Below are 12,928 nucleotides of genomic sequence, written 5' to 3' on the forward strand. Positions count from 1 at the left end.
AACTATCTGAGTCTGTAGTCCAGAGGGATTCCTTGTGACCTGGGCTTTCAGCTCCAAAGCAGCAGCCCCTGGCTCTCAGCCTGGAGCCCCAGCCCTGCTTCTGGGCCAGGTGAGGCCCCCAGGAATTGGAGGGCAGATCTGGGCAGCAGAGAACCCCGCAGGAAGTTCTGGCAAGGCTCCTCCTACTCTTGTTTGCAAGCCTTTGCCTGTGATCAGTGGTTTGGCCTGGGAAGCCTCAGGGAGGGCTCAGAGAACCAAGCTGCTGATCAAGGCCTCCAGTGGTCACCATGGCAGACAGTTGACTGCTGAGGGCCCTTATGATCTGTGGTTCTTGCTCTTCAGGCTGGCTTGGTACCTGGGTATATGGGAAGGATCCAGTTGCTGAGATCCACCCTTATCTGTGGGCCTCTTCTGGTGTCCCAATGGAACTAGCACCCCAGAGCAGGGCCCTCGGGGGATTTTGTGGCTAACTTCTTGCTGGGAAGCAAGGGGCCTAACTCTCCGCTCCTGACCCACCCTACGTGGGGGCTCTCCCTGCAGGTATCTGAAGGAATTCCGCACGGAGCAGTGCCCACTCTTTGTGCAACACAAATGCACTCAGCATCGGCCCTACACCTGCTTCCACTGGCACTTCGTGAACCAGCGGCGCCGCCGGTCCATCCGCCGTCGGGACGGCACCTTCAACTATAGCCCCGACGTCTACTGCACCAAGTACGACGAGGCCACGGGCCTCTGCCCGGAGGGCGACGAGTGAGTGCCCCCCAGCCAGCCCTCAGAGACCATGTCTCCTGGGTCAGATGCCCTCAGAATAGGCCAGGCAGAGTCTGAGGAGCCAGGCAGAGGCTGCATTTGGGGGCACTCTTGTAGCCTGGCTCATCTTCTTATGGCCTGAACTTGGGCTCAGATCCTGCCGGCCTCTGGGAGAGGCCCTTTCTTCTTTCTCCACATTTGGGAAACCCTACACAGGCCTTTCTTCTGCCAAGCCTAAGGGCCACATCTGAACCAAAGTGGCTCCCTGGGCCTTCTGTCATGGTCGCCTGCAGGTCACAAGGACCCACCCCGCCAACACCCACTCTATCCCAGGCAGTTTCCACCAAGGCTGGCTGTTTAGTGACATAGAGCCTCTCTAGTTTCCCATTTGCTGGCCCTATTTTACCATACAGCTCTGTGGAGAGCCAGGGCACAACACAAATGACAAACATGAAGTGGCAAACCTAGGATGTTACTGAGAGGGGACATTCATTGACCCTGTGTATCATTTTTTTTTTAAATAGTTGTGCAACCAAGCTGAAGTCCTTTTTCTTTTCTTTTTCTTTTTTTAAAGATTCTATTTTTCCTTCTTCTTCCCAAAGACTCCCGGTATATAGTTGTGTATATTTTTAGTTGTGGGTCCTTCTAGTTGTGGCACATGGGACGCCGCCTCAGCATGGCTTGATAAGCGGTGCCATGTCCAGCCCAGCATCCGAACCGGCAAAACCCTGGCCTGCCGAAGCGGAGCGCGAGAACTTAACCACTTGGCCATGGGGTCAGCCCCCTGCTTATCATTTGTTTCAACCTTGCATAGGTCATGATGGAAGGCACTGCAGGGGTTCTGTGGGTACAGAACTGTCCCTGCACCAGGGCTTCTCTCTCCCAGAGGTCAAAGGCTTGCTGACCCCGCCCCGTCCCCCCAGTCTCAGGAAGCACTCGGGGCACATGGGGTACACCTATATTTGAGCAGCCATTTGCTTCTCAAGGAGCCCTGAGCTGGCCAGCATTTGTCTCCTAGGAGTGTCCCCCTCTGGAGCCTCTCTTCAGGACAGCCCAGGCCCCTGGCTGAGCAGCCTTCGAGAGAACCTGCTGAGCAGGCTGAAGTGGGAATGCCAGGCCCTATTGGGCTCCCTTTAGGCTACAGCACCTGACTGGCAGTGGGAGAGTGGTTCTATTACTGCAGCAGGGCCCATCACTGCTTACCTCCTTGACCCTCCATCAGTGCAGCCTCTGGGGCATAGGGAGAGCCTTAAACAGGTAGGGGAGGGGTGGAGGCTGGTAGCCCAGGCTGCAGGGGGCAAAGGTGAGTGACCCCCCCGCTGCCATGTTTCAGGTGCCCATTCCTGCACAGGACCACAGGAGACACTGAGCGCAGGTACCACCTGCGCTACTACAAAACTGGAATCTGCATCCACGAGACAGACTCAAAAGGCAACTGCACCAAAAACGGCCTGCACTGTGCTTTTGCCCACGGGCCCCATGACCTCCGCTCCCCTGTCTATGACATCAGGTGGGTTGGAGGCTGTGCTGGGCTGATGGTTGTGGGCCAGGGTTGGGGCCTGGCTGCTACCATGATGAGTACCACAGATGGAATGCAGGGCTGGCACAGTGGTTCCTTCCCCCTCATGCCCCCTCGCCGCCCTCTCCTCTCCTCCCAGGGAGCTCCAGGCCATGGAGGCCTTGCAGAACGGCCAGACCACAGTAGAGGGCAGCATAGAGGGCCAGTCAGCTGGGGCCGCGAGCCATGCCATGATAGAAAAAATCCTCAGTGAGGAGCCGCGGTGGCAAGGTAAAGGTGGCCACACAAATGGCCTTGCCCTCTCCTGCCAGATGTCTGTCCTCTCCCTCTCCTGCCTGTAGCTTCCCTAAGGACTTGGCTTACCACCACCTACTGCCTTCTCCAACCCAAGCCACCACCTCAGGTCAGCTGGGAGGCACTCGCCCCCTCATCCCAGCTTACATCCAGCCAACCACAGCTCTGTCATTCGGGGCACTTCTGGAGGAGTTTTCCCAGACACACCTTGCCCTGCTCCCATCACCCCAGGGGCTCCCCAGATTCCTCAGGGGGCTTTCACACATATGTACTCATGCATGTACACAAGTACACATACAGGTGTTCTCAACCCCTCCAAGGGTGCCCTTTTTACCCTGTGAGCTGTGAATATCTCCAGGGAGGGACAGTGTCTTCCTTATCTCTCTCCTGGGTCTTAGTCTCAGCTTTGACCCATGAGGAGATGGCCCTGCTCATATCTCTCCCAGGAGCCTCAGCTCCTGGACTCCTTCCTGGTGGCTTCTCCTTCCCCTTCCCTGTCCCCACCCACCTGACCCCTGCCTCTGGCCTCCTGTGCAGAGACTGCTTATGTGCTGGGAAACTATAAGACGGAGCCGTGCAAGAAACCTCCGCGGCTGTGCCGCCAGGGTTATGCCTGTCCCTACTACCACAACAGCAAGGACCGGCGGCGGAGCCCCCGGAAACACAAATACAGGTCCTTTGGCTCAAACAGGCCAGCTGTGGGAGAGAGGGGTGTCAGGGAAGGGATCACAGCGGAGGCTACTTCCACTGTGTTCACAGGGAGGCAGGGCGCCAGCCCTGGGGCTTACAGGATCTCAGGGCCCAGGTACAAGGGAGGGAATAGTCAGGATAACTGAACGATGGGGGGCCTAGCTGGATCCTCTTCTGGCACAAAATGAGGATCTTGGGTCAGACGATCTCTGAGGCCCTCCCTGCCACTCCCTACTCCCACCCCATTCTGATTCTGAGCGACATCTGCTAGGGCCAAGCCATGGTGTGGAAAGTGTGGTTGTGGCTAGAACCTGGCTCTCCTTGGGCTACATAGTGCTTGGTGGGAGGACCTGGCTGAAGAGAACAAAATAATGTCCTCCTTGGTGATGCAGCCTGGTTGGGCCAGAGAAGCAGTGCCTGGCTTCTGGTCCCAGTAAGGCCCTCACTCTGCAACTGATCTTTTCTATTTCTGAGCCTCGCCTTGCGGGGCAGGGAGACCAGAGAGGGGCCCTGAACAGAGATTTAGTTGGCATTCCCCAGATCCTAATCTCTCCCTCTGTTGCATCCGTCTGACCCCACTCTCTCATTGGGCCAGGTCGTCTCCATGTCCGAACGTAAAACACGGGGATGAGTGGGGAGACCCTGGCAAATGTGAGAATGGAGACGCCTGCCAGTACTGCCACACCCGCACAGAGCAGCAGTTCCACCCGGAGGTGGGTCTTAAAGCAGGGGCTAGGGCTGGGACCTTTTGAGGGTGCAGGTGGCTTAACATATCCTCTTTGGAAGCAAGGAGAAAGGAAGGGAGGGTCTGGGCAGATGTTGGCAGAGTCTGTCCTGACACCATCCTGCAAAACGGATTCAAAGCCACATGCTCCCCCTCAGGCAGTGCCTAAAGGAGCTCCGCACCCTAATTAGGCAACTTTCCGTGTTCTGAGCCCACCCTCACCATGCAGCCCTCTGCTCCCAGTTTTGTTTCCCCCAGGACTCCTTACAGGGAGGGCATGGACTGGGCATGGTGACCTGGTCATTCTGGGCTTTGTACCACTCATGGTGCTTATAATCCAGTGACATAGGATTTGAAAAATAAGAAAGCCCCTCAGGTTGTTCTGTTCCAGCTCAGAGCCTAGGTACCAGCCACATCCGTGACAGTTCCCCAGCTTACTGGCCTCATGTATATGGCCCTGAGCCATATCAGTGTGCTGAGATCTTATGTAGGGTACATAGAGGCACATGCTGTCCCTGCTCCTGGTTCCATGGAGGCCAGGACACCCTGAGATGGACACGTGGCTAGAGACTACCTTTATGGGGGCTCCAGACAACAGGGTGGAAAGTTAGACCTAGCATAGTTTCCAGCCCAGGGTGCCCCAGGGAGGGCGCGTGCTGCCTGTGATCTTGGCTCCCTTAATGGCCAGAGGCATATTTGGAGGTCACAGCACTGGCCAAGACCCCTGGAGAGCGGCGTGGAGAAGATCCCTTTTGAGGGTTGGGTTGTGGCTGGTTGGACCTGTGACCCCAGAAGGGAGGGCTTCCTCAGTATGGGGGTGTAATGTCTGCTTCAGGAGTCTGAGTAAGAAGTTGGTAGGACAAGAGACTTAAGGAAGAGGCATGGGATGGGGAAGAGAAAGAGGAGATTACTAAGCTAACCCACCCATGCTGAAGGCACCATGCCTGCCTGTCCCTCTCTGACCAAGCCTGACCTGCCTCTGCTCTGCCCTTACAGATCTATAAATCCACCAAGTGCAACGACATGCAGCAGTCGGGCAGCTGTCCCCGAGGACCTTTCTGCGCCTTCGCCCACGTAGAACGTATGCTATTCCTATTGCCCTGGGGCAGTACCCTCTCCACTCTCTTCCCCTCCCCTCAGCGACTGCTCAGGCTCAAGTCAGGGGAATGGCCACTAGTCTGTCAGCCAGCAGCAGGTCCTGTCCCCATTGGAAGTTCTATTCCCACCCCACCTCTCTCGAACTGGCCTCAAAGCCCTGGAACTTCTAGGTCATGAAACAGAGCAGGGACTATGGCCCTGGTCAGGCACTGACAGTCCCAGGCAAGGTGAGGCACCCTCCCAGAACCAACTAACCAGATCCCAGCAGCCACCACGTGCCACACCCATGGCAGACATCACTAATTGAACACAGCATTCTGCCTTGCTGAGCCCAGTGGAGAGCAGAGCTATCCAATCAATATATAATGCCCCTTGTGTCATTTTAGATTTTTCTAGTAACCATGTTAAAAAGAGGCAAAAGAAACAGGTAAAATTAATTCTAACAATGTATGTTTACTTAACCCGATATAAAATGGTGTCCTTTCAAAAATAATCAATATAAAAAGTCATCAACATGTTTTACCTTTTTTTTCAAGCTAAGTCTTTGAAATCTGGTGTGTATTTGAACAGCTGCAGCACATTTCAGTTCAGACCAGCCATGTTCCAAGTGCTCACTAGTGGCTGCTGTGTCGGACAGTGCAGCTCTCCATCTCAACATTGCCTTCCAGGCCACCACTGCCAATCTCAGGGGTGGAGCTCAAGTTAAAACCTGTGTCCACCCCAAGCTCTGGTTGTACTTAACCTCTTTCCAGGCTCAGGCCTTATCTCTGGAATTTGAGTGAAAAATAAACTGAGGCCCCTGGGAAGGGGAATCTTATACTTGGCAGAGAGATGGTCCTCAGCTGTGGGACCACCGGTTGAGGCAGCCCAGAAAAGTAAGTAATGGCCTAGGCTTTGAAGTCACACAGATTGGGGTTCAGATCCCAGCTCTTCTGTTTCCTAGCTTTCTTACCTTGAGACATTTACCTTACCTCTCTGAGCCTCAGTTTCCTTATCTGTAAAATGGAGAACATGCCATTACTTATACCTTCCAGTCATTGTGAAGATTCACAATTAATACAAAATGCCTGACATACAGTAAGTGTGCAGTACCTGACGGTAATAGAAATAAGGTAGGAGCCTCCCCTTTATGTATGCGGGGATGCATGGTCTCCTTTGAAAGAGACCCAGATGCATTTTTGGAGGGACAGCCTGCTGACACCCTGCCCTTGTCTCTTGCAGAGCCACCCCTCAGTGACGACCTGCAGCCCTCCTCATCTGTGTCCAGCCCCACCCAGCCGGGTCCCGTCTTGTATATGCCATCTGCTGCCGGAGACTCGGTGCCCGTGAGCCCCTCCAGCCCGCATGCCCCTGACCTCAGCGCCGTACGTGCCTGTCCAGGGGGTGGGTGGGCACCTTGCCTACCCAGGAGCCAACACCTGCCTCTCATGCCCCTGCACCCTCTCAGCCTGTGTCTGGAGAGGAGGCCCTGGTATTTGGCCTTGGGCCAAGGGGTTCTGCCCTTTCTGCCCCAAGGTTCTTCTCTCTGTCCAAAGCTTGTGGTAGGTGAGGGGTGGTGCTCCCAGAGCCTGTGTTAGTCAGTCTGGGTAGAGCTGGTAGAAGGGACAAAAGCCTTCTCTCACCCCCCTGACACGCATACAGAGAATTCCCTCATGGGGTTCTGGGTCCCTGGGTGATTGTTGCTGCCCATTGGCAGATGAAAATGGAACAGAGCCCCTTGCTGAGGAATCTCCCTCCGAGGAGGGGACGGAGGATGGGCCACGCCCCAGCCTGCGTTTTGCCTACCAGCCCACTCTTCCTTCTCTGCAGCTCCTCTGTAGAAACAGCAGCCTAGGCAGCCCATCTAACCTCTGTGGTTCCCCGCCGGGCTCCATCAGGAAGCCCCCAAACCTGGAAGGCATTGTCTTCCCTGGGGAGTCTGGCCTCGCCCCTGGCAGCTATAAGAAGGCTCCTGGCTTCGAGAGGGAGGACCAGGTGGGAGCTGAGTACCTGAAAAATTTCAAATGCCAGGTAAGGGATGAGAGGGGCAGCCTAGTGAGGTTAGCCTTCTCCTTTTTTGGGCAAGAGAAGTCCTGGAGGGCTGTCCCAGTCCAGCTAGGGGAGAATGATTGGGAGCTAGGAAGCCCCTGTCCTCGTCTCTTCAAAGCTGAGCCAAGTGAGTCAGGCCATCCCATTGTACAGATGAAGACAGGAAGATAGCAAGGCTAGAGAGGCTGAGCACCTCACCCAGTGTCAGAGCCAGTTAATAGAGGAGCAGGGATTCCTGCCTTGGTCTTCTGACCCCACATCTGGTCTTTTCCTGTCCTGTGCTGTCTTGATGGAGTGGCAGGGCCTTGGGGAGCAGGACAGAGGGGTCGCTAACTGGGCTTATGTGAAGCTTAGAGTTACCAAGAGGAGAGGAGCAGCTCCCTTGGTTCCTAGGGGAGGGAAAGGAGTAGGGGTGGGGAGGGGAATGAGGTACATGTGTGTGAAGGGGGATTGCATGACAGGTGTCTAACGTCTCCCTGCCCCCGGTACCTGCAGCCTCAGTGAGCCATGGCAGGTTGATGCTTAGGAGGACTCTTAGACTCAGGGCCCTCCCTAGCACCACACTCATCTTCTGCTCCTCATTTTTCTCTCTCAGGCCAAGTTAAAACCCCACTCACTAGAGCCCAGGAGTCAGGAGCAGCCTCTGCTTCAGCCCAAACAGGTATAGAGCTCTCAGTCTCCTTCCTCCTCTTCTGGCACCCGCTGTGGACAGGCTAAGCCCAGAACCCCAGGAGGCTTCAGGGAATAGGGGACACTGCTTTTCCCACAAGCTGAGGGCAGGACTAACGTGGGGCCCCAGCCCCAAATCCAGAGTGGGCAGGGGTCAGGTCCTAGAGCTCCTCCTCCTGGAATCACTCATCTGTCAGTCAAAGAAAATACTTATTGGGGCCGGCCCCGTGGCTGAGTGGTTAAGTCCTCACTCTCCGCTTCGGCGACCCAGGGTTCGGATCCTGGGTACGGATATGGCACCGCTCATTAGGCCATGTTGAAGAGGCATCCCACATGCCACAACTAGAAGGACCCACAACTAAAAATATACAACTATGTACTGGGGGGATTTGGGGAGGAAAAAAAAAAAGAAAAAAAATACTTATTGAGATCTCTACTGTGCCAGGCACTGGACTCACTTCTCCCTTCCCGTACTCTGGGACTTTAGGGGTGAGTGGGTCCTACAGCCTCCAAGCCACACCTCTCCAGCTCCAGCCTCTCAACAAGGTGTTGAGAGGGTGGGGCCCCATCTGGGCATGGAGGCAACTGGCCGAGAGCTGGGATGCACCATTTCCTTCTGCCCCACCCAGCCCCTATCTCCAACACCAGCCATGGCCTCCGTGGGCAGGCATCCCAATGCCTCTCCTCACTCTCTCGTTACAGGACATGCTGGGCATCCTCCCTGTGGGCAGCCCCCTGACCTCAAGCATCTCTTCTAGTATCACCTCCAGCCTGGCAGCTACTCCCCCTAGCCCTGCTGGCACCAGCAGTGTCCCTGGCATGAATGCAAATGCTCTGCCGTTCTACCCCACCAGCGACACAGTAGAGTCGGTCATAGGTAATTAGGCCATTTTCTCTTGCCAAGTCCAGGACTGGGTCTGGAGTTAGGTACTAGGTCTCTGGAGTGAGACTCAAACCAGCATACTGGTCACTTTAGACATCTGTTTTGGGAGAGTCAGAGGGTGGGCACTCTGGGTCCTTTGAGCTAAAGGGAAAATGAGCCCAAGGTATAGGGCCCAGACTAGCCCTTACAGCAAATTAGCCCTTCAGTTTGCTCTTTTGTGCAAATTAGAAAGAGATGCCTTTTCCCCTGGACAAGTGCAGTCTGATTCCACAACATATGTCATTCAGGCCCCACTTATTTTCTCCTTAGGTATATTTGTGCAGTGAACAACCTGCATAACTCTACTTAGAGTTCCTGGTCATTAGAAGCCACTGCCCTTCTCTTTTAGCAGTCATTTATGGGTGCCACCTTGTGCCAAGTCCTTGTGCAGGCACTGGGGGTGACAGAGATGAAGACATGCTGCTGCTGCTCTCAAGGAGGGACACTGTTCTCACCTTCCCAGTCCATTTCAGCAGAGGGAAGGGGACATTTGTCGAGCACCTACTATGCACTAGCCCCTGAAGGCCCAGAGACCTGCCTGCCCTCAGCGAGCTTAGGGGCGAGACATGTGAGCTGTAACATCAGGAGACAAGACCTCTTTTAGAGGCAGGGACCCTGGATTAAGACTCAGTTCCCGCTGGGGCTATCAAAGAAGGCTTCAGAAAGGAGAGCCATTTGCGTGGGACTTGGCTAGGCAGACAGCATGGACAGAGGGGAGCCCAAGCACAGGCAGAGGCTTGAGAGCACGCAGGTCCAGTGGGACTGAGTGTGAAGAGGAGGTGGGGCAGGTGATGAGGCAGTAAAGGGCAGGTGGGTCCGGGAAGCAAGGCCTGGAACCTCGGGGTTGTGTGGCCCCTCGGGAGGCTCACACCCCAATCACTCTGTCCCTAGAATCTGCCCTAGATGACCTGGACCTGAATGAGTTTGGGGTCGCCGCCCTAGAGAAGACTTTTGACAACAGCACAGTGCCCCACCCAGCCAGCATCACAATCGGTACTGGGCGATGGGTGGGCAGGGTGGCATGGGAGGGCTCCTAGGGGTCCAGCCTGGCCCAGGGTGGGCAGACGAACAGTCCCCTGCTCCATGTGGCCCCACATGGCTTGCCCTGCCCTCGCTCACTTGCCCTCTGGGGCCTCTCTTGCAGGCGGCAGTTTGCTGCAGAGCTCTGCACCTGTCAACATCCCTGGCTCCTTGGGCAGCTCTGCCTCCTTCCACTCAGCATCCCCATCCCCTCCTGTCAGCCTCTCTTCACATTTCCTGCAGCAGCCCCAGGGCCATCTGAGCCAGTCAGAAAACACCTTTTTGGGGACCTCAGCATCACATGGATCTTTGGGTAAGAGGGGTTTTGGCTCTCTGAGACTTGGAGCAGGAACCTAGGCTTTTGGAAAGTGCTTTTAGCTGCCTTGTCCATGGCTAGAGGCAGAGCAGGGCAGAGGTTAGAGTGGGGGCTGTGGGCTGAAAGGTGGCTCAGGTCCTTGTTCCACGATTCCCTTAGCTGTGTGAACCTGGACAAGTGACTTAACTCGTCTGCCTTAGTCCCATGTGCTGTACAATGGGTATAATGGCAGCACCCGCCTCATAAGGTGGTTGTGAGGCTTGAACAGAATAACATGAGTGAAGTGCTAGGCCCAGGGCTAGTGCACCGTGAGAAGCAGTGACTTCAGAGTCTCCAGGGCCTTGGTCTGCTCTTCATGCCAGTGTGGTGGTTCTGCCCAGTCACCCGGAGCTCCCAGAGGTGGGCTCACAATCGCCACGTTCACAGAAGGCCAAGGGAGAAGTCTGAACAGGCTCACCCCAGGCTCAGGGCCACCTTCCTGGCAGGAAGGCACCAGGGAGGCCTAGCTGCAGCCCCAACGGCTTTTTGCTGAACACAGAATTAGAGCAGTGTGGACTGGGGGTTCTGGAGGGCATGTCAAAACGCAGTAGTTAGAAGTGTGGCGTGGAGACCTGCACTCTCTACCGCCATGGGCCAGGGCGCTCATCCCCTCGTGTGGCGGCTGCTGTGAATATTCACGGAGGCAACAGACAGAAAACACTTAGCACAGGGCTCAACCTGCTGCCTCTCAATAAACAGCGGCTGCTGTCCTTACTACCCCTCCCCAGCAACTATTTAAGGAGATCAGAAATACCCTCCCCCGAGGGTGCTGGGCATCCTGGTCATGCTGAGCCTCTGAGCTACCATTTGTCGTTCTGACCAGGTTTGGGACCTTCCCTCATCTCACTCTGGAGATTAGGGCAGCACATGGATTTCTTAGCACCTTTCTAGTTTGGAGGGTGGCTGTTCTCTTTTATGTTGATGCTGTCAGCTCTAGATGCTTAGTGTTACATTTGTCTGACTTGCCCCATATTCTGGAGGCATCTTCACTATAGCCCAGCTTACTGGCCACACCTTCATTCCTTCCCCATGTGGTTACTGAGCACAGTTTATAGATACAGTGTGAGCTCAACAGTCCCTGCTGGCATGCAGCCATAGTCTAGCAAGGGAGGCAGAGGTGCACAGACATTAGATCAGACTTAAAGACCGTCTCTGTGTGTGGAGTCAAAGGCTGGATGCTGGGATTCAAAATAATAGAGGGGACCTAACCTGGATGTGGTCAAGAGGGCCCTCTCTGAGGAAGTGGCTCCTCTCCAAGAGAGGAAATGCCGTCAGTGTGGAGGAGAGATGCTCCAGTAGAGCTAGCTGCTGGGATGGTGTCATGTCGGTACAGTGATCCTGAGTTCCTGCCTCTGGGACAGGGCAAATAGGTTCATAGATAGCACACATCGCAAGATCTCCACATGGGATGACATCTGTCATATTGTAGATGCACTTGTGTTGGTTGGAGGACAGACTGTCTTAAAGCCATTTAGTTCTGGAACATCCTGGCTCGACGAATGGGAAAGGGAGCAGGAAAGAAGTCATTAGAATGATGTGTGAGCAGAGTGAGGCCAGAGGTAGATATGGGTCCCCCTCCGGAATACAGGGGCTGCCCTGAGGGCCACAGCACAGGGGCACATAGTGTTAGTAAGCATCTGTTGAATGAGTGAGCGAGTCGAGGGTTAGGGGAACAAGCATGCAGCTTCGCTGATTGGGAAAAGTAGACCTTTGGAGTCAGACGCCCTGCCTGTGCACAGGTTCCACCACTTACTGTTTTGTGTGATTCTTGGCAACATGTTTTATCTCAGTTTCCTTGTCGTAAAACAAGGGGCATGGACCCAGGCCTCCCTGAGCTCTTCCTGCTCCAGCTCTGCCATCATTTGAGGCTTTGGCCTGTGTCTTTTCTCCTGAATCTCCTCCTGTGCCTCACATCAGGGCACAAGAAGATTCCCCTCCCTCTAGTCCGAAAGTGAAGTCACGAGCACAAATTGCCACCTTCACAGACTGCTCTCCCTGCGGTACTTCCAAGTACCCTGAATCACCCTGTGAGGCAGGTCATGGGAACCCCACTTTACAGATGAGGATGCTGAGACTCAGGAGTTCAGTGGCAGCTGATAAGTAGCAGGTGGCACTACAGGAGGTCTGACTCAACGGTGGCACCTACACATGCCTGTGAAATTCCCCAGCCTGACATTGCTGGAGCCTTGCACAGCCAGGCCCTCGAAGCCCCCACGGAGGGCTGGACAGGGCCCGGGCCCAAAGCTTTTCAGAGCTCTGATGTTCCTCCTCTTCATGGGGCAGGTCTGAATGGGATGAACAGCAGCATCTGGGAGCATTTTGCCTCTGGAAGCTTCTCCCCAGGCACTTCCCCTGCCTTCCTGTCAGGACCAGGGGCTGCTGAGCTGGCCCGGCTTCGGCAAGAGCTGGATGAAGCCAACGGCACCATCAAGCAGTGGGAGGAGTCCTGGAAGCAGGCTAAGCAGGTAGGAGGCCCCCACACTCACCTGCCTCCCCCAGTGCCTGCTGGTGTCCACCTGGAGCTCATCTTACACAGAGGGGTGCAGGGGGTAGGGAAGGCCAGGGGTTCTGGAGAACAGAGCAGAAACTCAGTTTTGTTGACTCTCTCTCACTGTGGAAAGACTGGTCTTGCCAGTCAGGACCCTGGGTGGCTGGTGTCCTAGGCCTAGAACTCCCTCTGTGAGCTGCTTGTTTGGTCTGGTCCCAGAGCACTGCTGGCCTCTCGCCAGAAGCACTGACTCTCCAGGCTCTACATCCAGGGGTCTAGGTTCTGAGATGAGCCTCTGTCCAGCTGCAGCTGGCTGCCCCTGGAGGTGCCAGCTAACATGCTGAGCTCTGCCTACTGCTCCCCTGCTGTGC

General features: G+C 55.3%; 1 protein-coding gene across 9 annotated transcripts in view; it reads left to right on the top strand.

The window, feature by feature from the left end:
- The window catches only part of UNK (unk zinc finger), a 36,176-nt gene that overhangs the window by 20,372 nt on the left and 2,876 nt on the right, over positions 1 to 12,928 (top strand). For 4 of the 9 annotated variants that reach the window (XM_070482135.1, XM_014839850.3, XM_070482132.1 and 1 more), the window contains 13 exons: positions 541 to 750; positions 2,084 to 2,260; positions 2,409 to 2,539; positions 3,101 to 3,236; positions 3,849 to 3,966; positions 4,974 to 5,058; positions 6,297 to 6,439; positions 6,885 to 7,085; positions 7,699 to 7,764; positions 8,475 to 8,649; positions 9,586 to 9,687; positions 9,839 to 10,027; positions 12,353 to 12,534. In XM_070482135.1, coding sequence (XP_070338236.1) covers positions 541 to 750; positions 2,084 to 2,260; positions 2,409 to 2,539; positions 3,101 to 3,236; positions 3,849 to 3,966; positions 4,974 to 5,058; positions 6,297 to 6,439; positions 6,885 to 7,085; positions 7,699 to 7,764; positions 8,475 to 8,649; positions 9,586 to 9,687; positions 9,839 to 10,027; positions 12,353 to 12,534 — 1,915 coding nt within the window. The remainder of the gene's footprint in view (positions 1 to 540; positions 751 to 2,083; positions 2,261 to 2,408; positions 2,540 to 3,100; positions 3,237 to 3,848; positions 3,967 to 4,973; positions 5,059 to 6,296; positions 6,440 to 6,884; positions 7,086 to 7,698; positions 7,765 to 8,474; positions 8,650 to 9,585; positions 9,688 to 9,838; positions 10,028 to 12,352; positions 12,535 to 12,928) is intronic. The other 5 variants (XM_070482136.1, XM_070482133.1, XM_070482131.1 and 2 more) reach the window with 4 other exon arrangements.

Source organism: Equus asinus, chromosome 13 (assembly GCF_041296235.1).
Source record: "Equus asinus isolate D_3611 breed Donkey chromosome 13, EquAss-T2T_v2, whole genome shotgun sequence".
NCBI classification, from domain to species: domain Eukaryota; kingdom Metazoa; phylum Chordata; class Mammalia; order Perissodactyla; family Equidae; genus Equus; species Equus asinus.